Source organism: Heloderma suspectum, chromosome 16, assembly GCF_057233095.1.
Source record: "Heloderma suspectum isolate Gila_16-S chromosome 16, 16-S_ref, whole genome shotgun sequence".
Taxonomy (NCBI): domain Eukaryota; kingdom Metazoa; phylum Chordata; class Lepidosauria; order Squamata; family Helodermatidae; genus Heloderma; species Heloderma suspectum.
In genome coordinates, this window is record NC_139473.1 from 16,904,527 (window position 1) to 16,924,163 (window position 19,637).

General features: G+C 46.7%; 1 protein-coding gene across 10 annotated transcripts in view; it reads right to left on the minus strand.

The window, feature by feature from the left end:
* The window catches only part of CUX1 (cut like homeobox 1), a 337,359-nt gene that overhangs the window by 86,808 nt on the left and 230,914 nt on the right, over positions 1-19,637 (minus strand). For all 10 annotated transcript variants that reach the window (XM_084823412.1, XM_084823413.1, XM_084823415.1 and 7 more), the window contains exons 9-10: positions 4,450-4,498; positions 2,259-2,363 (exon numbers count right to left, since the gene is read on the minus strand). In XM_084823412.1, coding sequence (XP_084679538.1) covers positions 2,259-2,363; positions 4,450-4,498 — 154 coding nt within the window. The remainder of the gene's footprint in view (positions 1-2,258; positions 2,364-4,449; positions 4,499-19,637) is intronic.

Here is a 19,637-nt window from a genome sequence, read left to right on the forward strand (position 1 = left end):
TGTAATTTGTAAATACAGGGTATTTACTGTAGGGGACTTCTTAATATAATATATAAAACACATTGTGTATTTTAGAATTTTATTATACTGGGTAAAAGAAATATTGAGCAAAGGGCTGGATGCACTTGATCTTGGAAGCTAAGCAGGGTGAGCCCTGGTTAGTACTTGGACGGGAGACCGCCTGGGAATCAGGCTTCCTGCAATGAGCAGGGGTTGGACTCGATGGCCTTGTAGGCCCCTTTCAACACTATGATTCCTCAATTTTTCATTTTTGTATTTTATGGCAACTTTTTTATTTCATTGCAATGGAAATGTTATACGAGAAGTCTGTCCGGAAGCTGTCAAGGCCGATGGCTGATACAGTAAAATTGATGATGAATTTTAATCCTGGCTGATGGCTGCATTCTGTTACTTTTTGTTGCTATATTTCATCCTTTCTTTTACTGTGATGTTGTAATTTAATACATCGTTACTTTTCTGTTACCCATATTACTGTTATTACCTTTCATTTATAGAGAAGTTGTTACAAATACAAGTAAATAAATGGACACACATACTTTTAGGTACCTGAGCAATGAGGCATTTGGGCTTTTTCCCAAGACACAAAGGCTCTCCACCCCATAAAGCCCAAAGGGCAAGTTCCCATGAAACATTTGCCCACCCTGGCAGGCTTCGAGAATGGTGCCCCTCATGGACCTTCACAAGTATAAAGTACGCTGCTCAGGATTAGTCTCCCTTATGAATTTTCCAGAAGAAGCAATTCCTATCAAAGAAGCACCAGGGAAATCCACTAATGCCAGGGGCGGCATTTGCACGTAATTCTCAACCACGGTTTAGAGTGACATGGGTAAGCCCCTGTGTGGGCTGCCCCCTCCCCTCCTCTTATGCAGCTGGGAAGAGGAATAAACTATGATTCCGTTTCTATTTCCCCAACTCCCAGCTTGTTGACACGTATGAACCAAACACTGTGGTTTAAGACAAACTCTAGTTTGTGAAACAAGCCAGCTAAACACTCCAGGATCTGTAGTTGGCATGTTTAGTAACTGACCAGAATCTATCTTAAACCATGATTCATTTGTAACAAGCCGGGAATTGGGGACAGTGAAACTGATGTCCTCCTCCCAGAAGTGTGGGAGGAGTGGAGGAGTGCACAAGCCTGAGGCTTCACCTGGGCTGGCAGATGCTCCTTCATGCAGGCTTAGCGTTACATGTGAACCGGGCCAATGTAACATCTCTCACAGGTGTGCCTCCTCCATGGGAAAAGTCCCCCCCCCAAATAATCCTCCCAGGGAGGCTTACAATTATGTCATGAGAGTCCCAGGGCAAGAGTATGCTTTGCAGCTTAAAACAGCACCAGGGGAGGGAAACATACAGTGCTAAACACATCAGAAAAACAAAAACATCCAACCTCCTTACTGCGCTTGTTCAGTGGGCATTCAGTGTAGAAGGGCTGTAAGATGCACAGCAGGACAGCTAAAGTCCACGGAGCTGAAGGCAGGAGGGAAACGAGGAAGGGCCTAGTGGGGAGGGTGGGCTGTAAGATGCATGTGGGCTGGGAGGGAAGGCTAGTGACCCCGACGCAGGCACTGACCCACACACGGCCTAGGGGCAGGATGGGTTGTGTGCTTCAGGGGAGTCAGCAGGAGTTGGCGGCAGCCTGGCCCAGGCGTTGGCGGCACCCACAGAACAGCCAGACCGCCACAACCGTGGAGCCAAGAAACATATGCTTCTTTTTTAAATGAATTATGACACGGATCCCGCCCCAAAGAGCAGATTTCACATGGATTTTCACAGCTCCAGGTGAGGAACTGACTCAGCAAGGGACACACCACCCCTCCGTATACCACCTAGCAAGTTGTTGGCATGCAGTATTACTAATTATAGGCATGGCACTCAAACGACTCCGGCTGTAACACGTTCCTGGGTTCTGCAACATGCCCCCCCCCCCCCCGAATCTGCTGGCAAGGCAAAGCCCAAGGAGAGTTAGTTCCAGGTGAGCAATCTATATCTTGCAGTTCCCCTAGGAAAGAGGCAGGTTTGTTAATGCCTGATCTCTCTCCCCGAGCCCCAGTGTTCTGCTCCAAGCTGAATACAACAGGCAGCTGTGCTCGAAGGCCGCGCAGGGAAAAGGCGATTCCCAAGGAACACTATTCTGGCTGCGGCGGGAACCCTCAGCTCAGCACGGAAGCAAAGCGCCAGGCGCTGGGCTGCAGGCGTTTCAGAAGCAGGCCCAACTCAGCAGATGCGCCGCCCCTTACCACATCTGGTGCTTTCTGGATCTGGGTGGCCAGCTGGAGAGATTTGTTGGCGGACGAGAGCTGCTCCCTCAAGGACTCGGCTTCTCTTTGAGCCACCTCTGCCCTCTGCAAGAACCGAAAACGGTAAAATTTGGGGGAGGGGGGAGGATGAGGGAGAGAATGTACATTTGATTCAACAACTGGCAATTATTGCACGAACATTCATCAATTCATGCCCGACTGAGTATAATTGATTTTCCTAAACACTCAACCTAATAAATGATGGGTGGGGTAGTGGGGGGGAGAGAACCTCAGAATGTGATGGATTTTTATTTTAAACAGTACAAGGAAAAAATAATTGAGCGATTATGACAGTAATTTAACGCTAGGAGCAAGGAATCCCCTGCTGACACAGACGCTGCGGCCCACTGAATTTCCCAGGCTGGATGAATGCGAGTGGAAATGGAATCCTTTGATTCAATTGCCTTCTGTACTCCCAGCCAAAGCAGGCTGAGTTGCAAGATTCCTCGTGGGAATAATTCTCACGAGTAAACGCCAAATTAAAGAGATCCCCGGCCTGTTTTGCCTGAAACAAGCACCAAGTTTGTTGTTAAGTCTCTTTGCTCTGTAACTATTTCCGTCTCTTGCACAGACCTTCACAGAGTGAAGTGTGCCAGCCATGGCAAATCAGATGCATTTAATCAATGAAACATGATGGTTATTCATCAGAACGTTTTTATCCTGCTCTTCCTTCAATGAAGGTATGGGGGAAGCTGTGGCCCTCCGCACACTGGACTTCTAGTGTGGGTCAGGGATGATGGAACTTCTAGTTCAACATCTGGAGGGCCACAGGTTCCCCACTTCTGCCCTAAGGAGGGCACTGCAGCATCCGTGGTACCCTCCCTTATCCTCACAAAACCCCTGTGAGGTAGGTTAGGCTGAGACAAAGGAAGGCAGTTCACAGGAAAAGCCCCCTCCCCCATGCACGTGAGTGGGGAGTGGGACATGGTCCACCAGCCCGACTCCTCTAACAGCTGTACGTACAATGTTACTCTGAGGGTGGCCTATGTGTGTAAAGATGGATGTGTCTAGCACTCTTCCTGTCTGCACGGGGGACACGTGGGTGCTTTTCTCTCTCTCTCTCTCTCTCTCTCAGAAACACTCCTGGGGACTGAACTAAGGCCACCCAGTAAGATCTCTGGCTTTTGAGCAGAGGAATTTAATTCAGGGCTCCCTGGTTTAACCATTACAGCGTGGCACTTCTCTTTAATGAATAAATTACACTTGTGGGCAAAAACAGTTGTTCTGAAGGGGGGTGGTAAAGAGCACACTTGAATTTCATACGATGGATGCACTTGTCCCAGCAGGCGCCATCCCTCTTGTGAGCGTTACAAGGAGAAAGACCTCTTCTATGATGGCACCTACCACCCATACTTTATGGAGGGGAGATGTGAGTTTAAAGCAATGATTAGCCACGTGCTCATTCCATGGTCTTGAGCAAGTCACCCCTCTCTCATACCTTTTTTTTTTTTTTTACAGTGACCTTATTTTAACAGCCAATTCATGTTTAAGCACACGAAGGGCCAGGGCGGGGCTGTTCGCACAACACAACGGCCCGCCATGGGTTATTTAGCCTGTGCATGCAGGGGCGCATGCAGCCACCATTTTGGATATGCAACCCCTCATATAAGTATGAGGAGGGAATGCTCGGGGTTGTCATGTCACGAGAACCTGGCAAAGGGTTAAACAACATGGCCGGTTTTAAAGTTATGAGAGGGTAATGAAGCACAGATTGTGGAGAGCAGATGCCAGTCCAGAGTAGTCTGTTCAGGGCTAGACAGATCTACAGCTGACTTCAGACGTAAGCGTTATGCCGGTAGTGACATTAACGGCGACTAAGACAAACTGGGCATCTGGCATAATCCAGATGTGCAACGAAGGTCCCAAAGGCCAGTATTAGGAATTTCCACTCCAGAAGGAAGTGGGGGGGAAGATAAGCTCCACCAGGCAGCCTGCTCCCAGGTACTTAACCACGGTTCAACAACCAGAAGTGTCAATATCTGCCCCAGCCTCAAAATGAGGACATCGAGCTTTTCTGCAGAGATGAGCCAAAATACTGTGGCGAAAAAGAGAAAGCAGTTCATTCAGCCCATCTGATAAAACAACACATCCACCATATGATCTGATGGATGATTCAGCTTTAAAGTCCTACCTGATTTGCTCTTTCAAGGTCCGTCATGATCATCTCAATTTCATCGGACCTAGGAGAAGACAGAAGCAAGGTCTATTAGCCTAGGACTAAATCAAAACACCAGTCCATCACAGACGGCTTTGCGCACCTTTGTTGAGTTTCTAATATTCTGCCACACAGTGTGCCTTTACAAATAATGTTAGGGAGACACTTGAGACAGTAGCTAGCACCGTTTATAATCCGAGGAAAGGAGAGAGCATGCCAGCGTCCATGGACTCAGGCTTCTACCACACAGTGGCCCATCTGCCACATATTAGCAAGAGCTTGTGGCACTTCTGGACAGGCCACACCTTATGGAAGTAGATCCATGCAGTAATAGCTTGGATTACTTTATTACCCTTTATCTATTTCTATAATTTATATCCCATCTTTGTACATCAAATAAATTCAAGGTGGGAAGCATGTGGCCCTCCAGGCGTTGTTGGACTACAACTCCCATCAGCCCTACCCAACATAGCCAATGGTGAGGAATGGTGGGAGTTGGAAGTCCAACATCTAGAGGGTCACACATCCCCCATTCTCAGCTTACAATGTCAGTGCATCACACAATAAAAACAGCGGCATAAACAATCCTAACCACATAGAAGAGCCAGTACAAGTCCAAAAAGTTGACAAAGTTAAAAACAGCAGTAAATAAAAGCACGTAATGTTCTGGGTGCTACAACCAAAAAGGCCCTACCTCCAATACATCTGCCAGCAGAGAGGAGGGAGGAGACAGAGAAGGGCCTTAGATCATAACATCATAGAATAGTAGGGTTGGAAAGGGCCTACAAGGCCATCGATTCCAACCCCCTGCTCAATGCAGGAATCCAAGTCAGAGCATCCCTGACAGATGGCTGTCCAGTCTTGTCTTGAATGCCTCCAGTGTGGGAGAGCCCACCGCCTCCCTAGGGGATGGGTTCCATTGTGGTATTGCTCTAACAGTCAGGACGTTTTTCCTGATGTTCAGCCGGAATCTGGCTTCCTGTCACTTGAGCCTGTTATTCCGTGTCCTGCACTCTGGGATGATCAAGAAGAGATCCGGGCCTTCTTCTCTGTGACACCCTTTCAAGTACTTGAAGAGTGCTATCATATCTCCCCTCAGGCTTCTCTTCTCCAGGCTAAACATGCCCAGTTCTTTCAGTCTCTCTTCATAGGGCTTTGTTTCCAGTCCTCTGATCATCTTTGTTGCCCTCCTCTGAATCTGTCAGGAGCGCCCTAGCTGCCTCTTGCAGTCCCCACCAAAAGCCTACTCAGGACACAGACGACGAGGAATTCTTTCCGAGACTTTATTCCTTTATTACTCTTTCAGATACTAATCACTAGCGACAAAGCAAGGAACAGCACTGGGGAAAGATAGCAGAGTAGCCTAAGCTCCAGGTAAGGCAGTTGGTCCCCGTTTGAAGGAGAACCACGGGAAGACCCTGAACTTATGGGCTAGGGAGAGATCCTCCCTCTTTCCCTTGGGTCCTCGGGACACGACCGTTGTTTGCGTGCCAAACGAGTGCTACGCCTCCTTTCTGCGCCCGCCATCTGTCGTCGCTCCCTGCGTCTGCGCCGAGCATCCAGCAAGCCCCCCTTCAGTGCTCTCTCACTTCCAGGGTCACTATCTATCCCAGGAATGCTGGCAGGAGGAATCTCTGCCAGCTGCTGTGCTTGTGAGCGATGAGCGAGCTCCTCTCCCACGGATTGCTGTTCCTCCTCAGAATAAGAACTGCTCTGGGGCTCTATGGGCTCAGTTTCCACCCTGACAGAATCCTCTCCAGTTTGTCTGCATCCTTCTTAAAGTGTGGTGCCCAGAACTGGACACAGTACTCCAGATGAGGCCTAACCAGTGCTGAGTAGAGGGGAACTAGTACTTCCTGGGATTTGGAAGCTATGCTTCTATTAATGCAGCCCAAAAGAGCACTGGCCTTTTTTGCAGCCACATCACATTGTTGGCTCATATTCAGCTTGTGATCGACAACAATTTGATGATCCTTCTCGCTTGTACTGTTGTTGAGCCTTGTATCCCCCATCTTGTAACTGTGCATTTGATTTCTTTTTCCTAGGTGCAGAACTTGGCATTTATCCCTATTAAATGTCATTCTGTGGTTTTCTGCCCAGTGCTCCAGTCTATCAAGATCACTTTGAATTTTGTTTCTGTCTTCCAAAGTATTAGCTATCCTGACCAATTTTGTGTCATCTGCACATTTGATCAGCATTCCCTGCACCTCCTCCTCCAAGTCATTCATAACAATGTTGAGAGCACTGGGCCCAGGACTGAGCCCTGCGGTACCCTGCTCGTTACCTCTCCCCAGTTTGAGAAGATCCAATTGATAAGCACTCTTTGAGTCCGATTCTGTAGCCAACTGTGGATCCACCGGATCGTGGTTTCATCTAGCCCACTTTGAGCTAGTTTGCTCATCAGGATATCATGGGCACTTTATCAAAAGCTTTGCTGAAGTTGAGGTATATTATGTCTACAGCATTCCCATGGTCCACAAGGGAGGTTACTTGATCAAAACATGAGATCAGATTTGTCTGGCAGGATTTGTTCTTGACAAATCCATGTTGGCTTTGAGTAATCCCTGCATTATTTTCAAGGTGCTTACAGATGGATGGTCCCAGGCATAGTAGGAAGAGGAGCTTTAATGCATTATATGCAAGCCTGCCTTTGAAAAGCATTCAGAAACTTGAGCTGGTCTTCAACTCCTGTAGTAAGGTTATTAACAGGGATCTTATTACTTTTTCAGCAACACTTTCCTCCAAAAAAGTTCAAAGTGGCTAATAGCAGTCAATGAAAAATAACAATAAAATGTAAAGATCAAATTGTTTTTAATCCCCCCTTTAATAAAGATTAAGAACAGTTATTTATTTATTTATTTATTTAATAATTTCTATACCATCTTTCTGCCAAGGCAACTCAGGGTGGCTTACAGGTTTTTAAATACTGAAACATACGAATGTTACCAGCTCTCCCACACCCCAAAAAACAAAACCAGAAAATAGTTCTCTCAGGCCGACTGAAGGTCTCTTCAGGAGCCGATGGCTCGGCCTCCTCAGCTTTCCCTCGGGGCACACACAGTTCTTAAGTAAAACCACTTCTCCAAAAGCCTTCCTGAAAAGGACAGCTTGTACGAACCATGAACGAGGGGGCAAGGCAGGCTTACCTTGGGAGGGAGTCCCAGTTCCAGCCTCTACAAACGTGTTTCGCCCAAGCTGAAAGATCCACCTTGACTCCCAGTTTCTTTCTGGGTACAATTCAAATGGCTGATTTTGACCTATAAAGTTCTATGTGACCTGAGGTCAAGACACCTGAAGAACCTTCTTCCCCTAGACAACTGATCCGCTGGGTTAGATTAGAGGTGGGCAACTTGTGGCCTTCAACTTGGAACATCCCTCGCCTTTGGCTATGTTGGTTTGGGCTGAAGGAGTTGTAGGCCGAAACATCTTGAAGGCCACACGTTGCCCTCCTCTGGCTTAGATGTATATGGAGCCTTCTCTGGCTGGCGCCACACAGACCCCATGGCCTGTTTTACGGATGCTGGGGTTAAACACCCCACCCACACACCCTCACTGGGCTCAGATGTCACAACAAGCTGCACTAGCAAGGATAATTATGTAAATCAGGCCAGCGCATGACCAGCATGCGCAGAGTGGTTAACAAGCTACCGTGGGTTATTAACCACCCCACAATCATGTAAACCAGCCCATGGTTTGTTGTTGGGTTGTGAACTCTGGGTTGTTCGTGGTTAATAGTTAACCCATGGTTAACCCATAGTTCATGTCTGTGTGTCACGAGACCCCACAATTCAACAACCCATACTCAACCCATATTCTGGGTTGTTATTGTCACTGAAAGCTGCCTTGGACACATACGATGGAAGGGTAGAATACTAAGTATTTTAAGTGAATAAAAGTAATAAACAAACATGATCCTTTTAAAAGGAACAAAAGAAGAGGAAAACCTCCAAGGTGTACAAAATTCTGCTTATTAGGCTCAATGCATTTCAAGTAAAATCTTCATCAGGGGTTTTCATGTGGAACAAAGACACTCGGTATTGTCCAAATGTACAGTTACAAAACTTCCTCCAAAAGGCGCATTAGGAGGAAAGCAGCCAGAGGGCTAGCGCACAGAATCAAAGCCACACAACTGAATCCCTGCCCCTCTCGTGCTGTCTTTCTGCCTGTGTGCCCTGGCTTGCAAGACTTGAAAGCAAAACCACAGGGCCTGGATCGGTATCACGGTGCGCAGCAGTGGCGCGATCTCATGCTGCGATTTCGCTTGGGGCACATTTGTGAAAACGGTTGAACTTCGCTTGTCAGTATCAGCAAGCCCACAGGAGTCACTGGGAATCTAGCCCCTCCCTTGCTAGAGCTCCCCCCACCCCAATGTGATATGTAAGACAAAAGAGAACAGGCTCTCCAGTTCGCCATTCCTGTGCTTAATCAGAGCAGCAGGAACATGTCTTTGGTGGCTGCTCCTCACCTGTGAAATTCACTTTCCCTGGGTCACTTCCAAAGCCATAGCCTGAGCCTCTTTTGGAAGCAGCAAATATTTAAGCAGAAATCCAGCTGGCATGGAGCTGTAATAGTTCTTTGATTGTGTATTTCTTATATTTGTTTAACCTGTTGGAGTTCATACATTTTTAATCCGGGCTGGCCAAACCACTGCACCACTTGCACTGGACCAGAGAACCACCTGCCGTCTCCCCCCCCCCCCCCGGCCTCACATTAAAATTATTTTTGCTGCTATGTAAGTGGCGGGGGCACCGGCAGCCCCAAGATTCCCAGGGCCATTTTGCTGCTCGGTTCCTCGCTCTGAGGAAGGGGTCGCCATTGTCATGTTCCCTTGGCCCCCACCTTCCTCATGCACACACACAAGAAGTGAGGCTTCAGTCTCACGTCTTCAATTCACTATCAACAGGTTCATTACAGAAGCAAATCCTCGAAGACTCTCAGGCTACAACGGAATAATGGCAGGGAATCCAAATGGGAGTTATGATGTTGCTAGCAGTTTGAAAGGGGACTTCCTGGATAGAATAACTTAGGGAAGGAAACCCTCCTCCATCCAGTGATGCTCCCCTAGGACGACCCTCGCGCATCGCCAACCAGCTCAACTGCCTCAGCTCCACCTCTAACTTTTCCCGCTTCGCTCTGCACCTGTCAGGGTTGGAACTGAGCCCATAGAGCCCCAAAGTAGCTCTGATTCTGAGGAAGAGCTACAACCTGTGGGAGAGGAGCCCGCTCATCTCTCAGAGGCGCAGCTGCAGGGAGAGGCCCCCCTGCTCGCATTCCTGAGAGAGATAGTGACCCTGGCAGCAAAAGAGCAGGAGAGCGGTTGTTCCTAGACGCAAGACGGTGGTGCAGAGAGAGGCGTGAGGTGGAGGGAGCCGAGAGGAGGCGCTCAGCCTGCTTGGCGCTCTGGGACTGGCTGTGTCCCGATGCCCCACGGGTAAGGGTGGGAGCCTCCCCTCCTAGCCCGTAAGTTTCAGAGCTTTTCCTGCCCTTCTCCAAATGGGGACCAACTGCGTACATGGAGCTTAGGTTACTCTGCTATGATATAGTTCCTTGCTTAGTCGCTGGCAATTAGCATCTGAAAGAGTCATTAGGTCGTAAAGGAATAAAGCCTTGGAAAGAATCCCTTTTGTCTGCGTCTTGTTTTGGCAACAGGAGGGGACTTTAAGAGGCAGCTAGGGCGCTCCTGACAGCGCCGCAGCCTAGCATCTCTCAGGTCACGCCCCACACTCTCCTCCTCCTGGATTCTCGGGGGGGGGGGGGCTTCAGGCCCAGCCATCTGGGTGCTAGCATCCCGAGAAGCACGCCTAACCATATCTGAACTGGCTGCGGAAGATGCCTCCCCCGGTTCTTGCTGTTTCCCTTCTGAATCTGAACTGCTAACTATCTCCATATGCTCAGAATCAATCCTGACAGCCATGCTGTCTGGGGAGAAGGGAAGTTGGACCCCAATACCTCTGGGGTACACTCAGTTGGGGAAGACGGCTTTAAAACAGAAGTGTAATCGTTTAAATTGCAAACAGTGCAATTTAAGCCACTGAGAGCCAGTGTGGTGTAGTGGCGAGAGTGTTTGACTGGGAGCTGGGAGATCCGGGTTCTAGTCTCCAATCGGCCCCAGAAGCTCACTGGGTGACTTTGGGCCAGTCACAGACGCTCAGCCTAACCTAGCTCACAGGGTTGTTGTTGTGAGGCTAAAACGGAGAGGAAGAGGATTATGTACGCCGCCTTGGGTTCCTTAAGGAGGGGAAAAGGCGGGATATAAATGTAATAATAAAATAAATAAAATAAACAGCATTTGCCACAGTCGTGGCAAAGCAAGGGCAGCACAGGGGCTCTCTGTTGCCACCACAGCAGTGATGCCTTGCTTCAAAGTGAGGGACTGGGCGCTCTGGAGCCCACGCCACGACCACGTTTTCAAGACAGCAGCTGGCAGTATTCCTACTACAGGTCTAGCAGTGCCACCAGCCACTTTCTTGCAAAAGCAGGAGCACCGCTCCAACAGTGGGCTGTGACATCAGTGGTAGCAGCGGTTTTTTTTTGGGGGGGGGGTATGCATGGATGCAATGGTGATGCATGAGTGGTACATGGGGGGGGGTGATATTGTCAGCCAACTTCCCCATCAGCAAAAACCCTGAACAAACCAGCACCTACCGTACCAGCCCTCCGACAGATCACAAGCCTACTCTTCTTTCCTTATGCCGGCACACCTCCTCTCCTGTAAACTATCCCTGTGCACCTCATAAAGCCACGCAGGCTCATCAGGAGCTTCAAAGACAGCCTCCCCATTTAGCAAGCTGAACACCTATCAAGGTTATAAACATTTCAGCCATAAATTTAAAACAAGGAACAACCCCCCCCCAAAAAAAAAACTTTTAAGTAGAGTAATGAATTAAATTGCTGTAATGTTCTGTCCTTGGGCAGGCTTGAACAGAATTCAGGAGAATCTTCAAAAGGATTCATTCTTTTCATTTCAAACGCTGTATCAGGAGTTGGCACTTGGCAGCCCGAAATCAGTTATTTCACAAAGTCTCTAATAGCCGTATTTGCCGTCTGAAAGAGTTCATTATAAAACCAATCCTAGCTCATCTTTTTATGAGCTTGGGCACACCGGTTCTCAACAACTTATTAACAGAGAAGGCCAGCTAGCTGTTCTCAGAATTCAAAGCTCTGAGCCAAGCCCGCCTCGATGAAGAAGAGGGATTTCAACAAGGCGGCCATATTTGCCGCAAACAACCTGTTGCCACCGCAGCGCTTGCTACCACACGGCCAGATGGGTGCATAACCGGAACATTGGGAATTCCCATCCCGAAACTCTAGACTCTTCCAAATGTGAGGCTATGGGGAAAAAAAGATCTGCTGCTGCCTTCTCAAAACTGCAGGAGTAACCCTTTGTTATGTGTTATTGGGGCACAGTCAGTCCTATTATCAAAACAGGGAGGTGGGGCTGCACCAAAACGACCAAGTCAAGAGGATGCAGTAGCTATTTCATACGTCACGCGCACCGTGTTGTCACTGATCTTCATCAGACCTATTTGTTTAACAGTCAGAGACTTATTATGCATGGGGCTACCTTTGAAAACAGCCCAGAAACTTCAGCTGGTCCAAAACAGGGCAGTGAGATTGGTAACAGGGACTGGCCAACGAGATCACATTACGCCAGTACTTTTCCAGCTGCACGGGCTGCCAGTCCATGTCTGGGCCCGATTCAAAGTGCTGGTTTTAATATTCAAAGCCTTAAACGGCTTGGGGCAGCTTATCTGAAGGATCGCCTCCTCCCATATGTACCTGCCCAGACCCTAAGGTCATCTTCAAGGGTCCTTCTCCAGAATGGAAGTGTCAGGGAGGAAACTGAGCCGATGGAACCCCAGAGCAGTTCTGATTCTGAGGAGGATCAGCAATCCGTGGGAGAGGAGCCAGCTCATCCCTCACAGGCACAGCAGCTGGTGGAGATTCCTCCTGCTGGCATTCCTGGGATAGTGACCCTGGCAGTGAGCGAGTGCGGGAGGGGGGCTTGCTAGACGCTCAACACAGAGAGCGACGAGCGATGGAGGGCGCGGAAAGGAGGCATAGCGCCCGTTTGGTGCGCAAGCAACGGCCACCTCCCGTGGACCCAAGGGAAAGAGGGAGGATCTCTCCCTAGCCCATAAGTTCAGGATCTTCAAGTGATTCTCCTTCAAATGGGGATCAACTGCCTACTCTGAGCATAGGCTACTCTGCTGTTCATTGTTTAGTCGCTGGTGATCAGCATCTGAAAGAGTCATTAAGTTGTAAAAGGATTAAAGCCTTGAAAAGAAACCTTTCATCTGTGTCTTGACTTGGCTATTGGAGTGTACTGAGAGGCTGCTAGGGTGCTCCTGACAGGAAGTGAGGTGGGTGGCTACCAGGAAGAGGGCCTTTTCTGCTCTGGCGTCTTGGCTGTGGAAAGAGGTCCCTAGAGAAGTTCGTCTTGCACCTACACTGTACTCCTTTCAGTGCCAGGTGATGGCCTTTCTATTTTCCCAGCATTTTAGCACTCTAGTCTTTTAGCTCTGCTGTTTTAAATCTGTATTTTAAATCTCTGCATTGCTGCTAGGTTTTATTCTGGTTTTACTTTTATATTGTAGTCTTAAGCTTTCAGATTTTGTATTGTTTTATGTTGTATTTTATGGTTTTAATTTTTGTGAACTGCCCAGAGAGCTTTGGCTATTGGGCAGCGTAGAAATGAAATAAATAAAATAAATACAATACATAAAATATTACATTTCCTTCTGATGAGACATTGTTACAGCTGCTCTATCCAGATGTGGCTCTTTGATCCTCTATCAGAATGTACTGGGTGTCCAACACATCGTTAAATAAACGCCCCTGATGTAGATCAGTGAAATGTGAAGGGATTGTTTATTTAAAAACGGCTGCATCTTATTGGTTTTGTCTGCAGCATTCTTTCTAGTTTTGCTATCCACCATTATGATATTCTACTGAAATATATTCTGCTGGTGTTATTGGTATATTTTGGAAATACGCCTCAGTATGTTAAAATATCCTAATTTCTTGGTTACAAACACAATCTTCTTTAGTATTAACAGTGAAATCCTTTATTGTGTTCACTGGGGTTTACTCCCAGGTGCACAAGACTGCAGCCTTAATTCCAGAACATCTGCATTTTATATATTGTATCATTCAACAGTATTACCAAATGGGTGGCTGAGTGGAAGGAATAAACTGCTGGGGAATACAAGGAGAAATAAGATGGGCAGGGGAGAGACATCGGTGAAGAAAAAGGGAAAAGATACAGAAAGAGCAGGGTAGCCATCACACACTATCCGATCTAAAATAATTTAATCGGCTACTACATCATGACAGAGAAATTTGTGGATTTACCCTTATGCGACTCATCATAAATGTCCAAAAAATCAGTAACAAAATCAATTATGTTTTTTGTCATCATAAATGTCAACATTTGGGTCCATAATTCCATGGTAAAAATCTTCTTGATTCCTTTTCTTCTACGTGTCAAGGGCTCCTTGGAGGGCTCTCTCAGTCTAATCCAGTAGCCAAGTCCAGACACAGACAAAGGGATTCTTTTCAAAGCTTTATTCTTCTTTTACAACTTAACAACTCTACAGGTAGCAACTAGATCTGAGCAGCAGCATCCCTATGCCCTAAGTTGGAACAGCTGGTCCCCGTTTGAAGGGCAATTACTGGCAGACCCCTGAACGTAAGGACTAGGGAGAGTCCCTCCCCTTTTCCCTTGGATCCTCTGGGCGCAACCGTTCTTTGAGCGCCAACCGGGCGCTACGCCTCCTTTCTGCGCCCTCCATTTGGCGTCGCTCTCTGCGTCTATGCCGCGCATCCACCCAATCTGCTATCTGTGCTGGGTCACTCCCTGGACTGCTTTCTAATCTAGGAATGTTGGTGGGAGGAATCTCTGTCAGCTGCGGGCCCTGGGAAAAAGGGGTGCGCTCCTCTCCCAGCAGCGACTGCTCTTCCTCCGAATCAGAACTACTCTGGGATTCTATGGGCTCAGTGTCCACCCTGACACTACGTGACTGAACTGGATATTCCCAAATCTAGAACAGGCAGCCACATAAATATCTGAAATATTCAGGCCATGTAGAGAAAGAGCAACAGACAAAATTTCACATTTTTCCAGGGATGTGTGTGTCTGTACCAACAAAGTCCTAGAACTACGGCATCCCTCTTCGAGTCTACAGCAGTGGGGGTACTTAAAAAACAAACAAACAAACCAGGAGGAGGTCCAGTAATAAAATACAATGTAAACACACCTTAATCCTCTTAAACTTGCTGGGGATAGGGAATGGGAGAATGAGGAATGGCCTCACACATTACTTTATGTTGGGCTTCCAGCACCTATCTCAAGTACCTAAGGTGAGCAACAAATATTTTAATTAAACCAAATGTGTTCTTTTAAACCTAATTTATTGCTGCATGATAACAACCTTTCAAAATGTGCAGAACTGCCAAGCCGACTGAAAATCTACTATCTTGAACCTTTTCTGGGCCTTGTTTCATGTTCAGGACTGAACACAGCAAAAGCGTTCTTGTAATCTTCTGCCAACACATGCTTCCAGAAGAACTTAGAAGGACTGTCCAGTTGGAGTCAGTCCCGCATTCCGTTCTCCAGCAGCAGCAGCAGCCTCCCAGATGCCATTACAATTTGCTACCACCAGCTCCCGGTATCCAAAGGTAGGCTGGCTTGGAACATGGAGGTTCCATTTAGATGTCGTGGCAAATAACTGCAGATTGGCACATTCCCCACACATGTGTATAACAAGGTGTGGCAATGGCCACTGGCTTGCAAGGCTTCAAAAGGCACGTACTGAAATACATGGAAGAGGATAGATAGAAGTCTATCGGTGGCTACTCGTCATGATGGAACGTTTATGTTCAGGGGCAGCAGCATACTTCTGAGAACTAATTCTGTGGGGGCCAGAGGAGGAGAGGACTGTTACCTTCATGCCCTGCTTCCTGACAGCATGGGGATGACCACTGGGGGAAAGAGGATGCCAGACGAGATGGACCTTTGGCCTGCTCCGGCAGGGATCTGCTCTCTCTTCGTGATCCTATTTTAAAGTGGTCAAGGACAGACCACATCTTGAGGCAGGAAGTTCTTTAAGTTAATTATGTGCGATGTGAACAAGTGCACCCTTTTATCTGCCTGGAACCTAATGCTAAGCTGTGTATACAGAGCTCGCTTAAGACAACCAAATGTAGTCAAAACGTAACATGTCAATGGCTTGCTAGTTCTTGCCCATGGCACTTCCTAGGCATAAAAGGTTTGCTGTACCTTCAAGGAAGAAGGTTACTGCAATCCTTGCATGTGGGAGAGCCAAAAGCCCACGGTGAATATATCTGAAATGTACTGGGGAGCCAACATTTCTGTTTTATTAGTTGGACAGGGTAACATTTTGGTAAGAAAAACAACAACACATGCAACATTTTTCCCATTGCTGTTTTGTTCTTTTTACTGCTTTGAATGACTGTTAATATGAAGCCACAAGGGCTTGTAAAAATGCACTACTAAAACTTTTACTACTAGGTTTTGCAAATAAAAACTACCTGCCGTTGATCTGGGGGAGCTGTACAATTGCTTAAATAAAAGAATGAAATTGCATCACAGACTCGCGCGCGCAATCCTAACAAAAGGGAAAGAGAAGATAAAAGGGAAAAGAGCAGGTTCTTGCAATCTGGGGTGCATAATTTCAGTGGCATAGAAACAAGATGGGAGAATCCAAAGAGCAGTAGAACCAGTTCCACGCTCCCAACAATCTATTTTTGTTGATATTTATTTACAGCATTTGTATGGCCGCCCAGCAACATTGTTCTCTAGGTATGTGTTTCTGAAACAACCAATCTACGTAGTAAGCCGCTTCCGCAACAGTGGGGAGCTTCAGGAGCAGTTTCTGATATAGCAGAAAATTCCTTAGGGCACAAAGACGGATGTAGACATTAGGGCTGGGATGCCCATCAACTGATCACTTAATATTTGACTTCATTCAAATATTACCAAATATTCCATGAAGCCATGTTGCTAATGATGCTTGAATAATTGGCCTATGGCCTATTTAGCACAAGATCACCCTCGGATGGCCTTCTCTCTGTCCCATCAGCCAGGACAGCTAGACTGGTGGGGACGAGGGAGAGGGCCTTTTCTGTGGTGGCCCCCACTCTGTGGAACTCCCTCCCTAAGGAACTCCGTCATGCCCCCTCTTTAATGAGCTTCTGCCGTGCATTAAAAACATGGTTGTTCAGGCGGGCATTTGGGGTGGGTTAGGGTATTTTAGAAAACGTTTTTACTGTAGAATGTTATTGTTTTAAACTGTTTTATTGTACACTGTACATCGCCCAGAGTGGCTGGGTGACCAGCCAGATGGGCGATTAATAAATTTAATAATAAATAAATAAATGTAGTTAAAAGCCTTCATTTATTTTTTTTTAACAGCGGCTGTTACTTTGCTGTATTTTTGATTTTGTGGGAGAGTTAAACTGGGAGAGAAATATTTCAGTTGCACCTGGCACTAAGAACATAAGAACAGCCCTGCTGAATCAGACCAAAGGCCTATCTAATTCAACATTCTGTTTCTACAGTGGTCAACCAGATACCTCTGGGAAGTCCAAGACATGAAAGCAACAGCACTTACCTGGTTGTATTTCCCAGCTGATTTTACTGTTGGATTTTCTTGGAAAAGATTCAATAAATTTGAAATAATTAAAAGACAGAAAGCTATGACCCTGCTCCAAACAATCTGTGCAACATGATCCTTCAAGACCATCATGCTTTTTGAGCCAGGTAACTATTTATAGAAAGATTCACTGCTCGTCATCTTAATAAGCGTCACAAATGTTAGCCTTGAACTGTTTTCTAGCCTAAGACCTTTACTGAGTGAAAACTCTTCTTCACTCTGTGAACTATGTGGCATGGGGGAATCCAGGGCTTTAAAATGAAGAGATCAAAGAACCACGATTTCTGGTGCTTGGAGATTATACAGCCGTCATGCACCAGGATTAAACTCAAGTGTGGTGACTGCCCACTGTTCAAGAAATGGCAAGGATGTAATCGTACCCTAAGTCAAATTCTTTCTTCCCAGGAATAATATTAAGACAACCAAATGGATGGGAACTGTCTGAGTTGTACACATTTATCCCCTTTTCAATGTTGGAAAGGGGAAACCAAGTCAATCAGGTTTGGGGCGATACTTGAGAATAAAAGAAGTTCTTTGTACAGATAAAATGCGTTCAGTCCATTAAAATGGGCACATTTAGAAGAACATAGACATCTTTTGCTACACCTTCTAGCGCTCACAGGTAGCATGTCATTTGCCTTTTGAATACTCATTATGATAGAATGTGTTATTTTGCATGTACACGTTAATAGTGCATGACCGTCTGGAAATCCCACCATCTGAAAGACAGACAACAATACTGTTGTCTCCATGTATTCTAGTTAGATCTCATGGAATTTCTGCTATTGTCAGATTGCTAGAGCACTCTTACTGTCTTGGACAAGGTGTTACTACAACGGATCTAACAATGTAGCCAATTTGGGTACAATGGCTGGTACCCTCTACCTGATAGCGTCGGCCATATGTCAAATAGTAGCCATAAAGAATCAAACAAACATCAGCATCTTTGCATGTGCAATATTGTTTTATACGACACCATTCCATTCCTTCCTATGGAATTCCCTGCCTTTGGAGGCCAGGCAGGTGCCAATATTGTGTTGCTTTGGCATCTCCTGAAAACATCGTTATTTCAGGAAGCCTTCCTTAAATGACCAGCTGTGGTTTTATCACAACATGGTTTTACCAGAACTCCGTTTCTTTTTAAAAACAGTACTTATTTTAACATGGTGTTTTTATTCTTTTATCCTATCTGCTGTTCACCACTCTGAAATCTTTGGATGTGGTTGTTGTTGTTCAGTCATTAAGTCGTGTTCGACTCTTCGTGACCCCATGGACCATAGCACGCCAGGCCTTCCTGTCCTGCGCTCTCTCCCGGAGTGTGCTCAAGTCCATATTCATTGCATCGGTGATGCTATCTAGCCATCTCATCCTCTGCTGTCCCCTTCTCCTTTTGCCTCCAATCTTTCCCAGCATCAGGGTCTTTTCCAGTAACTTTTCGCATTAGGTGGCCAAAATATTTGAGCTTCAGCGTCAGTATCTGTCCTTCCAATGAGCACTCAGGGTTGATTTCCTTTAGGATGGACTGATTTGACCTCCTTGCAGTCCAGGGGACTCGTAAGAGTCTTCTCCAGCACCACAGTTCGAAAGCATCAATTCTTCGGCGCTCAGCCTTCCTTATAGTCCAGCTCTCACAGCCATATGTTGCTAATGGGAAAACTATAGCTTTGATTAGACGGACCTTTGTCGGCAAGGTGATGTCTCTGCTTCTTACTATGCTGTCTAGGTTTGCCATAGCTTAGCAGTATACAAATATTGTAAAAACAAACAAACAAACAGGGATGGCAAACTGGCAGCCCAGAAGTCAAATGCAAACCCCAAACTCATTGTATCTGTCCTCGCTGCCTCTGCCAAATTTTAATCAGGGGTATGTAGGACAAGATGTGTGCCCATATATTCGCTGGTAAGGAAAATACGATTTTCAGGTTGCAGGAGATGGAAGTCCATGCCTTCAAATCACATCTCCTTGGGTCTTTGTACGCAACACTGTGCTCCATAAATGTGAAGCCCTTACAGCTATGTGGCACCAGCTTTATTATGCAGCCTGATCTCCCATGAGAGGGTGAGTTTGTGTGGCAAAATACACTTCCAGGCCTTGGCCCACTGTCTGGAGAACGCAATGGCTCTTGAGAGCACAGCAGCTGGTCAGCCCTGCTCAAGAGGCTTTCAAACTGTTCAACAGAAGGTAAGAAATAGTGGAGGAATTTCCCTAAAACCTATCTTGCCCACTGCTACTGATTTTTTCCCCCTGAGCGTTAGGCACACTCTCAATTCTCATGGGGTGACCGTGAAGTTCAAACAGGCCTGGCCATTATCCGGCATGCCTGAAAGCGCACGCCCCAGAATCCTTTGCAATGGATGGAGTCTCCTCAGCAGACAAGTCCCTACAGGTAGAACATTTGAACACCACTGCTGGGTGTCCTGTCCCTGGCTAGCTACTCGTTACTCACCCTGCATTACATTTTACTCACTAATCCACTACTCACCCTG